Here is a 14722-nt window from a genome sequence, read left to right on the forward strand (position 1 = left end):
GTAGATCGGATTTACCGAAAAACGCTTAAGTGGAATGGGGATAGGGTTTGGCACTGGGATGTTATGTGCAAAAGACTTTTGATTGCTCGGAGAGTGGATGGAGGAGAGATATCTTGATATCCGACAGAAACTCGGTCTGGCTTCCGGTATTAATATATAAATAAAAGCTCCATTACGATACGGTCCCGACAACCAGAGCCTGGAGAAATAGGAGCTAATACCTAGCCTCATCCCCACAATGGGCCAGGGCGTCCGACTACAATTGACGGCAGATCAATCGGCTGTTCTCTTATCCGTCCCAATCCGTCCACTAAAACCGTCGATGGTGCTTGGAGGGAGATCCGATTTTGCATGCCGATGAAATAGATCGCATCATGGTCAGGCGTTTCCTAGAGCTTTTCTAGATCTGATCCTCCGGAGAAATTTATCGTCGTGCAGTTTCAGGGCGTCGAAGGATACTGGTTGAGAGCTCTCGATGCGATCCGATTGGGAATGGGGAGTCGCAAGACGCAAACTCGCAATGGTCGGGAAACGTGGAGAAGGAAATTCGCCACCTTGTGCTCGGAGTGCATCATCCAAGATTACCGACTACGGGTGCCGCTGTGGTGGGGCATTTCTGCCCCGCGCCGTTCTGGTGATATAGGTACTGACTAGAATGACAGCACGCGACGCGATTGTGGGGGGGCAATTTCGGTGATGAGCAATGTGCGGAAGTTTGCCGTTTTTAACATCCATGATCCATCCAGGATTTCAGGCGCATCGTGAACACGGCGAAATCTCGGGATTGTGGGGTTCTCGGGACCGTGGGGTTGGTAATTGAGCAATTCATTCGGCTGGCGGATCGTAGCAAAGCTTCCATTCTTCCAGAAACTCCGTGGAAGCGTGCCAATTGCAGGATATTGAGTCCCGTATATCCGCATTCCGTCTCCTAGGACATAGACATCATGCTGCACCATCTGATGATAGGGACTTGGACCCCTCCAGGGGCCATATTCACAGTCGAATTCGATGATGAGAAATTGACTTTGAAGCTGGTCAAGCGGACTGCTATACCGCAAGATGAGCCCATCTCATGGATGACCTTTGACGTGAGTTACACCTCCCTGGAGGATGACGCGCAAGACTAACTAACACAGAAGTATAGCACTCGAAGAAAAATATATACGGCGCATCAATGAAGAAATGGTCGAGCTACACCGTGAAGAGTCCGACTGAAATCGAACATTATGCCTCGCATGAGATTGGAGGCCACCGTATGAACCCTTAAATCGCTTGATAAGTAGCCCGGATTGACTCCGAAATAGCATCAGCAACGAGCGCAGAGTCCAACACACGAGCGATCTTCCTTCTAGCAGCGCAAAAGCCCCCCTATAATGTCTACTGCAATCCATTCTACAAGTTCGCTGGCTACGGCAACATCTTTTCCGTCCACAAGTCTGGGGCACTGAAGGAGAACATCCAAGATTACGAGTATTGCCCCGAGTCCGCGATCCACGGCATGGTTTTCGACAGCTCTGAGAAATACCTATACTCTGCAGATATGTGGGCGAACAAGATTTGGACGCATAAGAAGGACCTGGAGACTGGAACCTTGACGACTGTTGGGAGCGTCGATGCCCCTGATCCGGGAGATCACCCGCGGTGGGTGGAGTTACATCCAGACGGGCACTACCTTTATGCCTTGATGGAGGGAGGCAATAGGCTGGGAGTGTATCTGATAGACGAGAAGACACACTTGCCCGTGTTCACTCAGATCACATATCCCCTCATTCCACCAGGTAAACGACCAGACACCATAATCACTCTTCCACCAACCCACTAATGTCCACAGGAATGGGCACCTCCTTCCCCAAAATGTACCGCTCCGACGTCGTTTTCCTCTCCCACTCCAAAACCTACCTCTTCGCGACCGCCCGCTCCAACTCGCCCTCTCTAACCGGATACATCTCCGTCTTCAAGATCGGACCGACCGGCAATATTGAGCGGCAAATCTGCATGAATCCGACGCCGACCAGCGGCGGTCATTCAAATGCCGTGAGCCCCTGCGACTGGAGCGACGAGTGGCTGGCGCTCACGGATGATGAGAAAGGGTTTGTGGAGATATATCGGTGGAGAGATGAGTTCTTGGGACGGGTGGCGCATTTGGATATTCCGGAGCCGGGGTTCGGGATGAATGCGATTTGGTACGATTAACAGAGCGATAATTGATATCCACTGGCATGTGTCAATCAAGCTGTACTATAACTATAATCATAGACCTGTGTGAATTCTTTGGAATATTTATTCCTCGATACATGAATTCCGCCCAAGACGTTTCCCCGATAAATGCCTTCGTTGCTCAAATGGAGCTAGTCCTAACACAGGATAGGGTGTCTCACCTTAGCGGCTTAGCTCCAGTCGACATCATCGGTTCAGATTCAGTTGCCGATTTACAACTCCGCCGTGTTTTCCCACGTTTCTTGCCCTCCGACAGATCCACCTCGATGAGGGCTTGGACCGCTAGAGCTCAAGAGATGCATTTGAATTATCCTTCGGGAGTAATATCGGACATTGCTCCAGCCACGTCACACGTGTTAATATTTCCATAATCCACCACTAATTGCAATATGTTGACCTTGCGCTGACAAAGTCTCTATTCGCTTGAACTCAGCCTAGGCGAATATTCCATAATTCTATTCTACAATATACCTCTATCCATTGCGTTTAATGTTCTCTAGATACTCATCGGGTGGTTTTATTCGCATCAGACACAATCGGTATTCATCATGTCTTCCAAACCAGGGCTCCTCTATGTAACCATGCAACCTAGCCCCTCTCTTCCCATCGAGCGCTTCCACGACTGGTACAACAACGAACACGGTCCGCTCCGTCTGCGCCTCCCATTTTTCCGCAACGGATTGCGGTACCGCGCGTCGGATCTGAGTTCCGACCAGCTGGCATCGGCAAAGCGCCCGGAATGGCTGGCGATCTACGATGTGACAGATACGGAGGAGCTGGGGAAGCCGGTGTATACACGGCTGCGAGACGCGGACGTGAAGACGTCGAGGGAGAAGGAGACGATGAAGCAGATCAAAGTCGACAGGGAGATCTTAGACTTAGCCGGCGAATGGAAGAGTGAGAGCTTCGAAGAGGTGGAGACGCTCCGTGGCGATGTAGAGACGGAGGGCAACGTTCTCATGGTCGTGAGCGTGAAACTCCAGCTTAGCAAAGCGGCCGAGGAACAGGTATTGAACTGGTTCCCCTCAGAACATATTCCGCTCGTCTCCAAGTCTCCCGGCTGGCGCCGCACCCGTCACTTCGTCACTTCGAGTCTCGACGATCAGCACGTACGAACATTCCTTACACTCCATGAATGGGCGCCATCTAATAGCATTGGCGGGTCGGAGTTTCGGCAAGCCTCGACCATTGAATGGGTGCAACGGCTCAACAAGGAGACGGCCGCAGATATCAGTATCCGGACGTATAACCTGCATCTCATCTTCGGATCCGCACCGAGACACCTTGGTGACATCGCCGAATGGTCCTACAGCAACGACATGACCCGCACATTCCCCCCCACCGACCCAACTAGCCCCTTCGGCAGCGCCATCGAATCCTACATCACCACCCCCGACGGCGCCGCCCTTCCCTTCCGCCTCGAAGGCTCCCCCTCCCCATCCGCCCCCCTCATCGTCTGCATCAACTCCATCCTCACCACCTATCCCATCTGGGACTCCTTCGTCTCCTCCTTCTTCGCCCACCCGCCCAACCGCCGCTACCGCATCCTCCGTTACAACCCCCGCGGCCGCTCCCAACACACCGGCACCGCTCCCGTTTCCATCGACCTCCTCGCCGCCGATGCCATCACCCTCCTCGACGCCCTGCGCGTGCCCAAGGCCGCGTGCGTCATCGGCGTGTCGCTGGGCGGGATCACGGCGCTGAACACGGCGCTGAAGCACGCGGGGCGGGTGGAGGCGTTCGTGTCGTGCGATACGAATGCGCGGGCGCCGCCGAGCAATGCGGCGGCGTGGGACGAGCGGATCGCGGTCGCGGAGAAGGAGGGGTTGACGGCGGATGGGAAGGCGGTGGTGGGAGAGCGGCTGGCGGAGATGACGGTGCGGCGGTGGTTTGTGGGGGAGAGTTACGATGGGGGGGCGATGGAGCGGGAGGCGGAGCGGGTGAAGGAGATGGTACGGACGAATAGTTTGGAGGGGTTCCGGAGGGGGGTGAGGGCGTTGTATGCGTATGATGTTGGGGGTGAGATGGCAGAGGGGAAGGTGAGGGGGTTGTTTGTGGTGGGGAAGGGGGATGGGGTGTTACCGGATACGATGAAGAAGATGGCGGACGCGTATCGGTGGAGAGGGGCGGATGGGAAAGAGGGAGGGGTGGAGTTGAAGGTGGTGGATGGGGCGGGACATTTGCCGATGGTGGAACAGGGCGGTGCGGTGGCCAAACTGGTACAGGAGTTCTTGGCTGAAGTACCGGTATAGATAATAGCACCTGGAATAAAATAGGCCAGTGGTGCATAAAGGCAACCTTTCTGCCCCAAATCATAACGAACGTAGCTAGCACGTGATCTCTGCCTTCCTAGAATATAGAATCACACCCTGTAGGATATTTAATCAAGTATTCTTAATCATCATGGGAGGAATAGTTAATCGCTCAAAAACAGCATCTTCGCGATCAGTGCATACTTCCTAATTAGGAATTCAAACGATACCCTTTTCTCATCTGATCGTCTGATCGTATAGTGATGTTTTGATCCTGATCTCGCGCCACATAACCACCTTGTTTATAGCACTCACTCTCCGTCTTCCGGAAGTCCTCCGCATCCACGCCACTAAGCTATGAACTCCGTCCCTACTGTGCCGCCTGTGAAGGAAGCGGAATCGAGGATGACTATCCGACAGCCCGTCGGATATCCTATACTATGTTAACACCGCGCGATTGATTTAAACGATACGATGTAAACAAACCTCTGCCGTGATATACTGGTTCTCCCTCCTGAGCGTATCCTGCTTCCGGGACTTCATCGTCTCGCTCTCCGTACGAGGGTTCAAATCCTGCAAATTGAATGTGTTATGGGCATGGCCCATGGTTGGCATAGGCTGAGAGCCTAAGCCTAATCAAGCCTAGTAGCGTCGAGATGGAACCTCATCAAGATTCCTCTGTCACAGATACCTTTACTCTTTATCTCAATCTAGAATATCTTTGGCTATGTGTATGTTGTGTGCATCCAGCTACCGTGCCGTAACAGACGCGGAGAGACTATAGGCTACGACGCCCATAGGCGCGGCACGATGAACCGGGTTCGGTAATCCATGCCGTGACGCCGTCTCCTGGAGATGCGAGGAGATCAGCTAAATAACAAAAGACTTCCCTGTACCCGCCTCGCCATCAACGCTAAGTTGGTAGCGGCTGGACATGACCGTGTAGACGAGTAGCGGCGCGATAAGCCCGTGACATAGCGCTATAATCTCTGCGAGCAGCGGCTCTATCCTCATCGTGCTGACTATATATCCCGGCACGGTGGAATAGGGAAGCCTCCCGCCTCCAAGACATATCGTCCTCAGTGTCGGTTGGTTACGAGGACGAGGTGTCTCTTGTAGACGTAGCGGTGGGTCGAAGATGGGGGATCTAATGATGTCAGCCTTAACGTATTCGAATCATTCACTCTACCTATAGCGTCACCACGATCGTGACCGTAACGACATCGCTAGCACTTCTTGACCAGTAGTCGGCGACGCTTTAAAGTAAACTCACTATCAACCCTCCAGGACCTGCAGTTCGAGCATACTCTACCACCGGGGTCTCCAGAAGATGACATGGAGGAGGTAATAGTGGTAGGTCAGGAATGATTCGACCACTTAAGTAACTCGCTACGCTCGTGTAACCCCTGTCTAGCCAATTAGAGGGCAAAGAAGAATTGATTCGACCATTTATGATTTAAGTAACTCGCTACGCTCGTGATAAATCAGATCGGCACTGGACCACATCATCGAAAGGTGGCTCTAGGGCATCTGATGATCCAGCTTGGGATAGGCGGATAGGTACACTGGATTACTGAGGCCCAAGACACGGACCCAACCACGGTGGGGCTGTTTTAGATGCAAACCTAAATTTCCACATGGAGAAGATGAATCCAATGAGCAGACTTATTTACAAACCGCTATGTTGGGGACATCTCATGCAAGTAAACATTCAACATGGGGGCGGAATCTGATCTTATAGTGTGGAGCCCATCACCATTCTAATTTCTACATGCACTCATGCAGTCAGCAATTCGGTATGAACCGAATTCAGGCTCCTGACTTACTGATAGATAGCCATATTTCCTGGTGTATACAGAGTACATGATTCATGTTGCGTTGTTTTGCTGTTTTATTGTATAACGCAACCAGCTTCCACCAGTCCACAACTCCCAGCGATCGAAGGCAAACCCACCAAAGGAACCAAATGGTGTCCCTGCGAAATGAGGCTCTGCATCCCGGTGTGCGTAATCCTTCCTCCATATGGAAAATGTTCTGCCCCCAAGTGCGGTGATCTCGCCGCTAGTCACGTCAAACAAATGGCGGAGTGGAGGACACAGCCACGCTTCAACAGCGCGGCTTCAAAGACATCCGTTCCAACACGCACGCCTGGGCACGCTAGTCACCCATCGGCCATCAGGCTGTGATTCCCTGCAGGATCGCAATCTCGCACGCACCTTGGAGCGGGCTTGGGACGAGGACTGTTCCGCCTAACAAGCCACTCGTCAGCGCTTCAGGTGGCCACCCTTGCGAGTTTGCGTCAGGGCGTCTTTTGCGAGTGGTTTCGGGGGATAGCGCAGCTCTTCGGCTCAGCCTTCTGCTTCCAAAATTAACCGGCCGCATGCTGCTTTGCTTGGGGCCTCATTGACCTTGTTATGCTTATTTTCTGAAGACTTCACTGCTTCAAATACTGAGAATCACCTCTTTCTAGCTGGTTCATTGTTTTGCAGAGTATTATCGTTGACAGGAGTGGTTTGTGTTGACTCCCTTTCACGTCTCTTCGCCATAAGACGATATTCCAGCCTACGTCACCCCTGATTCCCCTCCAGAACATAATATTGAAGACCTTCAACCACTGTCAATAGAATTTCACTAAGCAGAGATAATCTGAGAAATTGTCAAGATGGGGAAAGGCGGTCGCTTTGCGTGTATCTTCCTGCCCATGGTAGCGACCATTGCGGCGCTCATATGCATCATCCTGATCTTCTTGGGACAACAAAACAAGAACGACAGCAACCTCTCCAACATATACTACTTCAAAGTTAGTATCTAATGTCGTACCTAGTTTGTTCTCGCGACTAACCCATTCGCAGGCGGACACAAGAAACTTCACCGGAAATCCATTGAATCTCGATGACCCCAACCTACCCTCTATCCCTGGTGTCGACATCGACGACAAGTTCCTCAAACTCCTCAACGCCGCCGCCACCACCAACAAGCTCGAAGACATCTACACCGTCGGCATCTGGTCCTACTGCAGCGGCCCTGCCCCAGCTGACGGCAAAGCCTACAAGCCCACCTTCTGCTCCAAGCGCTCCAGCAATTTTGCCTTCGACCCCATCGAAGTCTGGGGCCTCAACGGCACCAACATCCAAAACGCCTTCCCCGATAAACTCGAAGACGGCCTGAAGATCTACCGATCCATCTCCCGCTGGCTGTTCATCGCCCACGCCGTCGCTTTCTTCGTCACCCTCGCCGAGCTCATCGTCGGCCTCTTCGCCATCTTCTCCCGCTGGGGTAGCTGCGCCACCTCCATCGTCGCCTCCGCCGCCTCCCTCTTCACCGTCGCCGGCGCCATCACCGCCTCCGCCCTGTATGGCACCCTCGCCGGCACCTTCAACACCGTCCTCCGGCCCTATGGCTTCGACGCCTCCCTCGGCAAGAACGGCCTCGTCGTTGAGTGGCTCGCCGCCGCCTTCTCCCTCGCCGCCGGCATCCTGTGGGTCATCAGCATGTGCTGCTGCAGCGGCCAGAGCAATCGCCGCGAGAAAGACTATAATCAGACCCGCAACAAGGGGCGCACCGGCACGGGGCTGGGCGGGTTCTTGAACCGCGGTGTCTCTCGCGGAACGACTGCCGAGAAGACCCCCTATACATATGAGCCAGTGTCGTATCAGCCCGCTGGACAGGGGTCGAATTGGCAGCCGGGACAGCCGGTGCCGTTGCAGGATATGGAGACGGGGAGGGTGGGTGGACAGGCGAGCGGGGCGTATGAGCCGTATCGGCATTCGTGAGGGATGAAAACGGGTGGGATTTGGTGAGAATGGCGTTTCATCGAGTTATGAGGGATGCTAGATTACGGTCTCGATCGGCTGCGAGACTGACGATTCTGCTGCATGTCATGGCGTTTGGGATATGGGATTCGGGTTTTATTTGGCGGGCTTCACTGTAGATATAGATCTAACTTCTAGCGGAGGATTCCAATACTATTCAACGGCCGATTTCAAGACCCTCTACCTACTTAACGTGATACCATTATAGGGCCTCTCTACAGTAGCCTACCTCGTTGCACCTTGGATATTGTTATCTACTATTGTTTGAACGAAGGTTCAGGCAGCAAGTTCTGGGATATCTAGTTTGAATGCGCGGGGCCATTTTACAGATTTCAAGGCCCTTTTCCTCCCCTCCAGTTTTTGTATCGAGAGCCACAGCATGAAAGTTGAGCCATGTTTAGATCACTGAATCCTGTAGGTTTATTATCTGACTCGTAACTCAATAGGTACCAACATCAAACTTCAAAGGTTAGGACTTCATGTCACTCCAGGCTAATACATTGTTCATTTGGTGGAATCTTGAACTTTGTACAATATCCTAATGACGACAGGTCTGATTTTGAGAGGGGGAGAATTGACTGTAAATTGAAAGCGCTTCTCCAGAATCTGTACAGTCCCTTTAGCGCCTTTGAAACGCTCATCTGGTTTGCTGCGATTTACAGCGTTATTATCGTCAAGGACATTGAATCGTCCAGAATCAAGATCCTTTTTGGTAATCCCATATGTCCATCCATCTCCGAGGTACGTTTGACAATCGGCATCAGGGACTGGGAAACTGATACGAAGCGTCGTTCCATCCTTGAGAGGTAAGTTAAATGATGCGTCCTCGCGTCCTACAGGTAACGTCGCTTCGTCTTTGTAAAAAGATACGTTAAGCCATGCGTTTTGTTTAGGTGTGGTGACTGGCGGTATGGGGACTAATCCATACGTGTATTTGTATTCCCAGACGTCAGGGGCTCCTCCTTGTTTTCCAGGCAGGAGTGTATCATGTGATATATCGCCACACAGAATGGGTAGGATGGCGTCGGTGTAGGGGATACCATCTAGCTCGAAGCGCTCTCGGGCATCAGGCGCAGGAGGTTTCCAAGGCTTCCGTCGAACGTCGAACGTCGAACCTTGGATGCATATATCTTCTGCCGACCCTCCGACCTCGGATGGAAGGAGTACGGCTGCTGGAGGGAAAGAAATTCGACGATAAAAAGACTTCCCCAGGCGCGATCGATTGGAGTTAAGAGGTATGCATGCTCGGCCGTGCTCTTGTCCAGACCGCGAGGATGCCTCCAACATGGCATAACAGCCGCTCAGTGTTGTCACCAACGGTAGGGTTATTCTCAAGCCCACGCTTGTAATGTGAAAGGTGGAGGTGGGAGCGTGGTGAGTTGTTACTAGATTAGTTGCCACAAATTGCCCGCAGTTTTTGAATACGGCTGGGGAAGGGGCCAGGAAACTTCTCCAGAAAATAGGAACGGCGGGGGTCCAACTCCAGCAAAACATCGTGTGGTCATTGGAGACTTTGATTATCTCTTCTTGGAGCCTCAAGAAAGCCTTGCTTCCTTCACCGTATAGAAGCGGCATGTTGATGTTAAACAGACCAAGCATACAGTAAGCCATGTCCTCTGGCCGGGTCGTCGATCGTGATGCTAGCCAGGACATCCTCTCCGCCACGCTGCACCAAAAGAAATCTGGATCCTCTTGGAGATATTGCCCACGGATCCCGGTGATTTGGGATATAAGAGAACCCATGGACAACTTCGTTCCGAACTCGGCCCATCGCTTGTCGAAAAAGACGAGGTTCCCAGGAGCAATTAGCTCTTGGAGGGTCCAGCCTCTAGTAAACCATCGGGAAGAAGATAGACTCACCAACGGGTCTTGTCCGTCTTCCGGGGCCCATTCGAAGTCCTCTAGAAAGGTGAAGCACACGTGTGAGTCTCGATACCACATATACATCGAGTTGATGGCCTCCGAGAGCTCCGCGGAGCTTGACTTGTCGATACAGTTGGTGTCGACCCATATGTACTCTAGGTCCCAAGTGAGTGTTTGCTTGCAAGCATTTCTGATCTTCTCGGCCCCTTTCGTGGATGCCGTGCGTTTCTCGGGGTCCTGCCAGTCCTGAAGACTGACTTCTTCGTCGCACCAGGTATGAGAGAGAATGGCATAGGGAGGAAACTCTGGGCCGAAAAAGTCCTCCAAGTGGAGGGTTCGGGCATTGATTAAACGCATCCGTGGAATAAATTCAATGATCGCCGGCTCTTCAATGTCTGCTGGACAAACTGGAAACACGGAAGGAATAGTTTGAAAGGTGAGCACGCAAGTTGACAACCCGACTTTGATGAAGACTAGGCTGAAGTTTATAGGCCATTTTTCGAGGATCGGCACTGCTCCAAATGCACCAGGCTTTCTGAATTTCCCAGCCTGACATCTGGCAATTCGAATAGACTTGGGATTAGGGTGTGTTACATACAACTAAAACCTTGAAGTTGATGGGCTAGGATGCGGACACAGGGCGTGGCAGTGCTCGCCAATCCGTCCAAACCAACTATCACCATCAAGCTTTCCTCTATCAAAGTCATCTACTCTCGAATCAGAGAACCACAAGTAGTTTGATATCCCTTGGCTAGAGCTTAACGGCCTTAGGTTGGTAAACTCAATCCACTATAGAAGAGCAATGTGATGCATGACTATGGAATCATCGTGTGTTTAAAGGAAAGAGGTTCGCATTACGTGGTGGTTTTGAGGGTTTACTGGGCTTCTGTGATGTGCGACGCCGCAAATATAACAGGTATATCTCGATGTAATTGTGCGTTGCGGTTCCAAGGCATAGGAAGTCTCGCCAGGGATACACTGGGTTCCCTTACAGCCGGTTGCCTCTTTTCATTAATACAGTCACTAGCTAGCGAAATTGGCTTCCGCCTTTTGCAGGTCTAAGGATTCTCAGCGCACAGCCACCTGCAGATCTTGGCGTAAACAACGCAATACGATTCTTAGTGACCAATAGCTAGTCCACAGTATTGTTTCGGCGCTAAAATGTTTGTGAAGTTGAGGCCTCACAAGGAGCGGGAGGCGTTAATTAGGAAGGCACAGCGGGACTGGCAGCGGGAAAATCAACAGGAAAAACAGCAGAAACCATCTCCTATACTCGATCAACCTACTAGTACGGAGGATCTCGGTTTTTATATCGATTTACATCCCGAGTTCTGATATATAGATGATGGTAGTCAAATTGAGGTTTTGGCCTTTTGGGGCGGTCATGGGGCACGGATATTGAAAACGTTTCGCGGCTAAAATATATTTATGCCAAGAGTTACAGAGAATAAAGTTTAGGGCCGCCGTTTAGGCGGAAGCCAATTTCGCTAGTCACTGTATGATCATCTGTGTGGTTTAGAAACTAGAGGCTATGATCCACAAGAGGACGATCACTGACCACAAGTGCCACAAGCAGTGAGTGACGAGCTGTGTTGGCTCCAATCTTTGGCATGGCTGGAGGCGCACGACATGATCCCAGCCCTCATGACTGATTGGCCGGGCCAATCTCATGCTGAGATTCGATGCAAGAGATTCTGCTACTTGAATCCAGAAGGACAACAAGTGAGCAAGACCAGATCAGATGTGTTCTGACGATGAGCCATATCGAAGGTGGGACGGGAGGAGGTAGTCCGCGTGGCGTCCCATTTAACCTTTTAGCCCGCTTGTTGAGCTCAAAGGATGCAGTAACTGGTATAAGGCTTGGAAGCACCTATCCTCATCCCACCACCCTAAATCCTAGGGGGCTCTCGCACGAGTATGCCAACACGTAGCTCCTAGGATGCCAGGCGACGCACTGATTGCCACCTTGCGTGTCGAAGCTATGCACATACTCGCCAGTCTCAGTGTGAGCAATGTCGATGGTGTTGCCTTCGTCACTTCCACCCACGATGTATGATCCATCGAAGGAGAAAGACACACTTTTCACAGGGCCCACGCAGCTGGGCAACGTCCGCTTGCAGATCATATCGGTGGTGTCCCACAGAGAAATAAGAGCATCGGAGCCGCCAATCGCGAGGTATGTGCCTGGAGGAGATAGCTCGATCGAGAAGATCGAGGAAGTGTGGGCGTTTATAGTATGAAGAGGGTCCTGATATGCATCAGAATTCCGAATAGCACCCGCTTATGACAGATTGGATGCTTACAAGGGATGGATAATCCAGTATCTTCACTTGACCTTCTCCAGTCGTGACAAATACCTCGTTTCCAGACCATGAGAATATATTCTGATTCGTCTGGGAATGCTGTTTCTGGGAAGACAATATACTCAAAGTCGACCGGGATATTCGATGCAGTTCATCGTCCTGTACCATTTGTTTAGCGGCTACAGCATTGATATTTGCGAAGCCCATCCATACCTTAGTCCCAACCAGCAGCTCCTCTCCATCCGGACTCCAGACCAGCGTCAACCCATCCGACCCAATCTTCACCTCCCCAACCATCGGATCCTTGCTCCTAACATCCCATAACCTGACAACCCCTTCAGAACCTATACTCGCCAGCTCCGCTTCCTTCAACGGATGCCACGCAACCTTCTCCACCGCACCCGTGTGGCCTCTCAACTCTGTACTATACCGCACGCTCGGTTTCTCCGGGTTCCACACCCGCAACGTCCGGTCCCCGGCCCCCGTTGCGACGAAGTTGCCGAGCGGGCTCCAGGCGAGCGTTCTGATGGCATGTGAGGTGTTGTGCGCGCTTCGGGTGGTGACGTCGCAGTAGAGGGTTGTTTTGAGGCGCTGGAAGTGATACGGGAAGGTCGATTTCGGGAGTGAGCGAGCGAGGACGGGACGGGATGGGGCGACCATGCTGGCGCCTTGACTGGGACTTTCAATTCATTCGGTATTAAGGGAGTAGGCGGAGGGGACGAGACAAGACGATGGTCGGACATGGGTTGGTGAAACCACGACAATTGATGTGAAGTCGAGATGTGGGCACTAACCCCTGCCTACCCAAGTGGATGATGGCTGATGGGGGCAATTCCAACACCATCATGTAGGTAGGTACATACTCATAAGTATTAAAACTTGACAGGTTACGTTCTGTTTAATCTCTAGCCATTGTATATAGTAGATATTAAGGGAGAGATTTCATGCGTAATGATATAGAGGATTGTTGCTCCACACTGGGCTGGCACACAATGCATGATTGCCGGGACACTTCACAAACCACAGCATTAAGTGTTTGCCAATTGGAAACTGACTACAGGAGAGAAAACAGTATATCGCCTTAGCATCAATGGGATAGTAGCTCCTAGCAGCTAGAAAGGTTTACTTTGAGGCGAAGAATCGTTCGTATTGTTTCTAAGTTATTGAGGCCGATTTAGTGTTGGATGAGGCGGACAATAGCACATAATCACAGGAGCAAACTGAGTCGGCCATGAAATATGCCTAGAAGATATTCATTTTGATGTCACTGAAACTCCATTGTGCCATGATACATGCAGAATGGTCGCTCCAATAGAACGACGGGGAATCATCACAGGAATAAATCCCTTACTCCTCAGGAACTAAACGACAATTAGCACGGGATCCTCGATAACAAGTGTAGGGCGCACTCACTCTCAATCTCGCCAGACTCAATGTCATCTGAGACAGCCTTTGGGCTCCGTCCATCAACCTGGCAACCAGTGCTGAAAGCGGTACCGAGGATCTCCTTGACGGTTCCCTTCAAGTCCTTCGCCATGGACTTGAACCTCATCTTCCTGGCAATCTCAATGATCTCATCGAGAGGGATCGACTTGGTGTGCTTGATGTTCTTCTCCTTCTTGCGGTCGCGCGGCGGCTCCTTGAGGGCCTTGATGACCAGGGAGGAAGCGGAGGGGACGACGGAGACAGCGGCTTGACGATTTTGGATCGTGAGCCTGACGGTGACGCGCTGCAAGTAGGGTTAGTCTCGGCATCGAAGCCAAATGCGCAACATGCGCGGGGGATCTCAGCATACAAGTCCTTTCTGTGGTGATTGTCAGTAAACCGAGTCGATTAACGGCGCGCAGAATCCAGCACTTACCCAGTCACCAGTCGCCTTCGCGATATCTTCACCGACCTTCTTCGGCGACAGACCGAGAGGACCAATCTTGGGCGCAAGAGCGGATGAAGCACCGACTTCACCACCGGTGGCCCTCAGGTGGATGACCTTGACCTCACTGGGATCGAACTTGGGAGGCATGATGTCGGGGCGTTATGGGTGAGTTGTCGGCTAGACGGAGTGCGGAGTTAGTAATGGCCTCGAAGCTGGCTTGGCGATGATACTCACGTTCGGCCTGGACGTGAGGTAGTCTATCACACAAGCGATGTCGAATTGGATGCTCGAAGTCTAAGAATATCGGGAGACGGAAATTTCGCGTGCAAATTGAATGTGGAACGGGAAGGGGGGGGGCGGATGACTAAGATGCTAAATGAGGCATTAAGGCTACAAGGCATC

The 14722-nt window shown here is 51.8% G+C and overlaps 6 protein-coding genes across 6 annotated transcripts; 3 read left to right on the forward strand and 3 right to left on the reverse strand.

Moving 5' to 3' along the window:
- Positions 1 to 944: 944 nt before the first annotated feature.
- P152DRAFT_388123 (3-carboxy-cis,cis-mucoante lactonizing enzyme) lies at positions 945 to 2193 on the forward strand (the record flags this gene model as incomplete). Its single annotated transcript, XM_033675910.1, has 4 exons — positions 945 to 1088; positions 1145 to 1253; positions 1305 to 1778; positions 1832 to 2193. 4 exons carry the CDS (start codon positions 945 to 947, stop codon positions 2191 to 2193), a joined length of 1089 nt encoding a protein of 362 aa, XP_033538716.1.
- Positions 2194 to 2454: 261 nt separating this feature from the next.
- P152DRAFT_504484 (putative alpha/beta hydrolase) lies at positions 2455 to 4700 on the forward strand. The gene has a single exon (XM_033682376.1). It carries the CDS (start codon positions 2766 to 2768, stop codon positions 4467 to 4469), a length of 1704 nt encoding a protein of 567 aa, XP_033538717.1. The 5' UTR covers positions 2455 to 2765; the 3' UTR covers positions 4470 to 4700.
- Positions 4701 to 6927: 2227 nt separating this feature from the next.
- Positions 6928 to 8514, forward strand: P152DRAFT_7836 (uncharacterized protein). The gene is made up of 2 exons (XM_033683245.1): positions 6928 to 7269; positions 7322 to 8514. The coding sequence occupies exons 1-2, from the start codon at positions 7132 to 7134 to the stop codon at positions 8240 to 8242; spliced, it is 1059 nt and encodes a 352-aa protein (XP_033538718.1). The 5' UTR covers positions 6928 to 7131; the 3' UTR covers positions 8243 to 8514.
- Positions 8515 to 9595: 1081 nt separating this feature from the next.
- On the reverse strand, positions 9596 to 10501 carry P152DRAFT_385911 (HET-domain-containing protein; the record flags this gene model as incomplete). The annotated part of the gene is made up of 1 exon (XM_033675825.1): positions 9596 to 10501. A coding segment is annotated over one exon (906 nt), but the record flags the coding sequence as incomplete, so codon positions are not given.
- A 1075-nt stretch (positions 10502 to 11576) lies between these two features.
- P152DRAFT_426660 (WD40 repeat-like protein) lies at positions 11577 to 13194 on the reverse strand. The gene is made up of 4 exons (XM_033677273.1): positions 12661 to 13194; positions 12448 to 12606; positions 11703 to 12392; positions 11577 to 11650 (listed from the first exon to the last, which is right to left on the reverse strand). Exons 1-3 carry the CDS (start codon positions 13105 to 13107, stop codon positions 12021 to 12023), a joined length of 978 nt encoding a protein of 325 aa, XP_033538720.1. The 5' UTR covers positions 13108 to 13194; the 3' UTR covers positions 11577 to 11650; positions 11703 to 12020.
- A 314-nt stretch (positions 13195 to 13508) lies between these two features.
- Positions 13509 to 14467, reverse strand: P152DRAFT_426662 (uncharacterized protein; the record flags this gene model as incomplete). Its single annotated transcript, XM_033677274.1, has 4 exons — positions 13509 to 13808; positions 13861 to 14176; positions 14243 to 14251; positions 14309 to 14467. 4 exons carry the CDS (start codon positions 14465 to 14467, stop codon positions 13795 to 13797), a joined length of 498 nt encoding a protein of 165 aa, XP_033538721.1. The 3' UTR covers positions 13509 to 13794.
- Between the last annotated feature and the right edge of the window lie 255 nt (positions 14468 to 14722).

This window comes from Eremomyces bilateralis, assembly GCF_010015585.1.
Source record: "Eremomyces bilateralis CBS 781.70 unplaced genomic scaffold P152scaffold_1, whole genome shotgun sequence".
In the NCBI taxonomy this organism is placed as follows: domain Eukaryota; kingdom Fungi; phylum Ascomycota; class Dothideomycetes; order Eremomycetales; family Eremomycetaceae; genus Eremomyces; species Eremomyces bilateralis.

Excerpts from the sequence above, each read along its gene's own strand:
- P152DRAFT_426660 (XM_033677273.1), bottom strand. The coding sequence starts at position 13,107 with ATGGTCGCCCCATCCCGTCCCGTCCTCGCTCGCTCACTCCCGAAATCG. Across the intron at positions 12,607-12,660 it reads AGCTGCTGGTTGGGACTAAG|GACGATGAACTGCATCGAAT; the intron begins GTATGGATGGGC and ends CAAATGGTACAG. Across the intron at positions 12,393-12,447 it reads TACTGGATTATCCATCCCTT|GACCCTCTTCATACTATAAA; the intron begins GTAAGCATCCAA and ends GATGCATATCAG.
- P152DRAFT_504484 (XM_033682376.1), top strand. The coding sequence starts at position 2,766 with ATGTCTTCCAAACCAGGGCTCCTCTATGTAACCATGCAACCTAGCCCC.
- P152DRAFT_7836 (XM_033683245.1), top strand. The coding sequence starts at position 7,132 with ATGGGGAAAGGCGGTCGCTTTGCGTGTATCTTCCTGCCCATGGTAGCG. Across the intron at positions 7,270-7,321 it reads CCAACATATACTACTTCAAA|GCGGACACAAGAAACTTCAC; the intron begins GTTAGTATCTAA and ends ACCCATTCGCAG.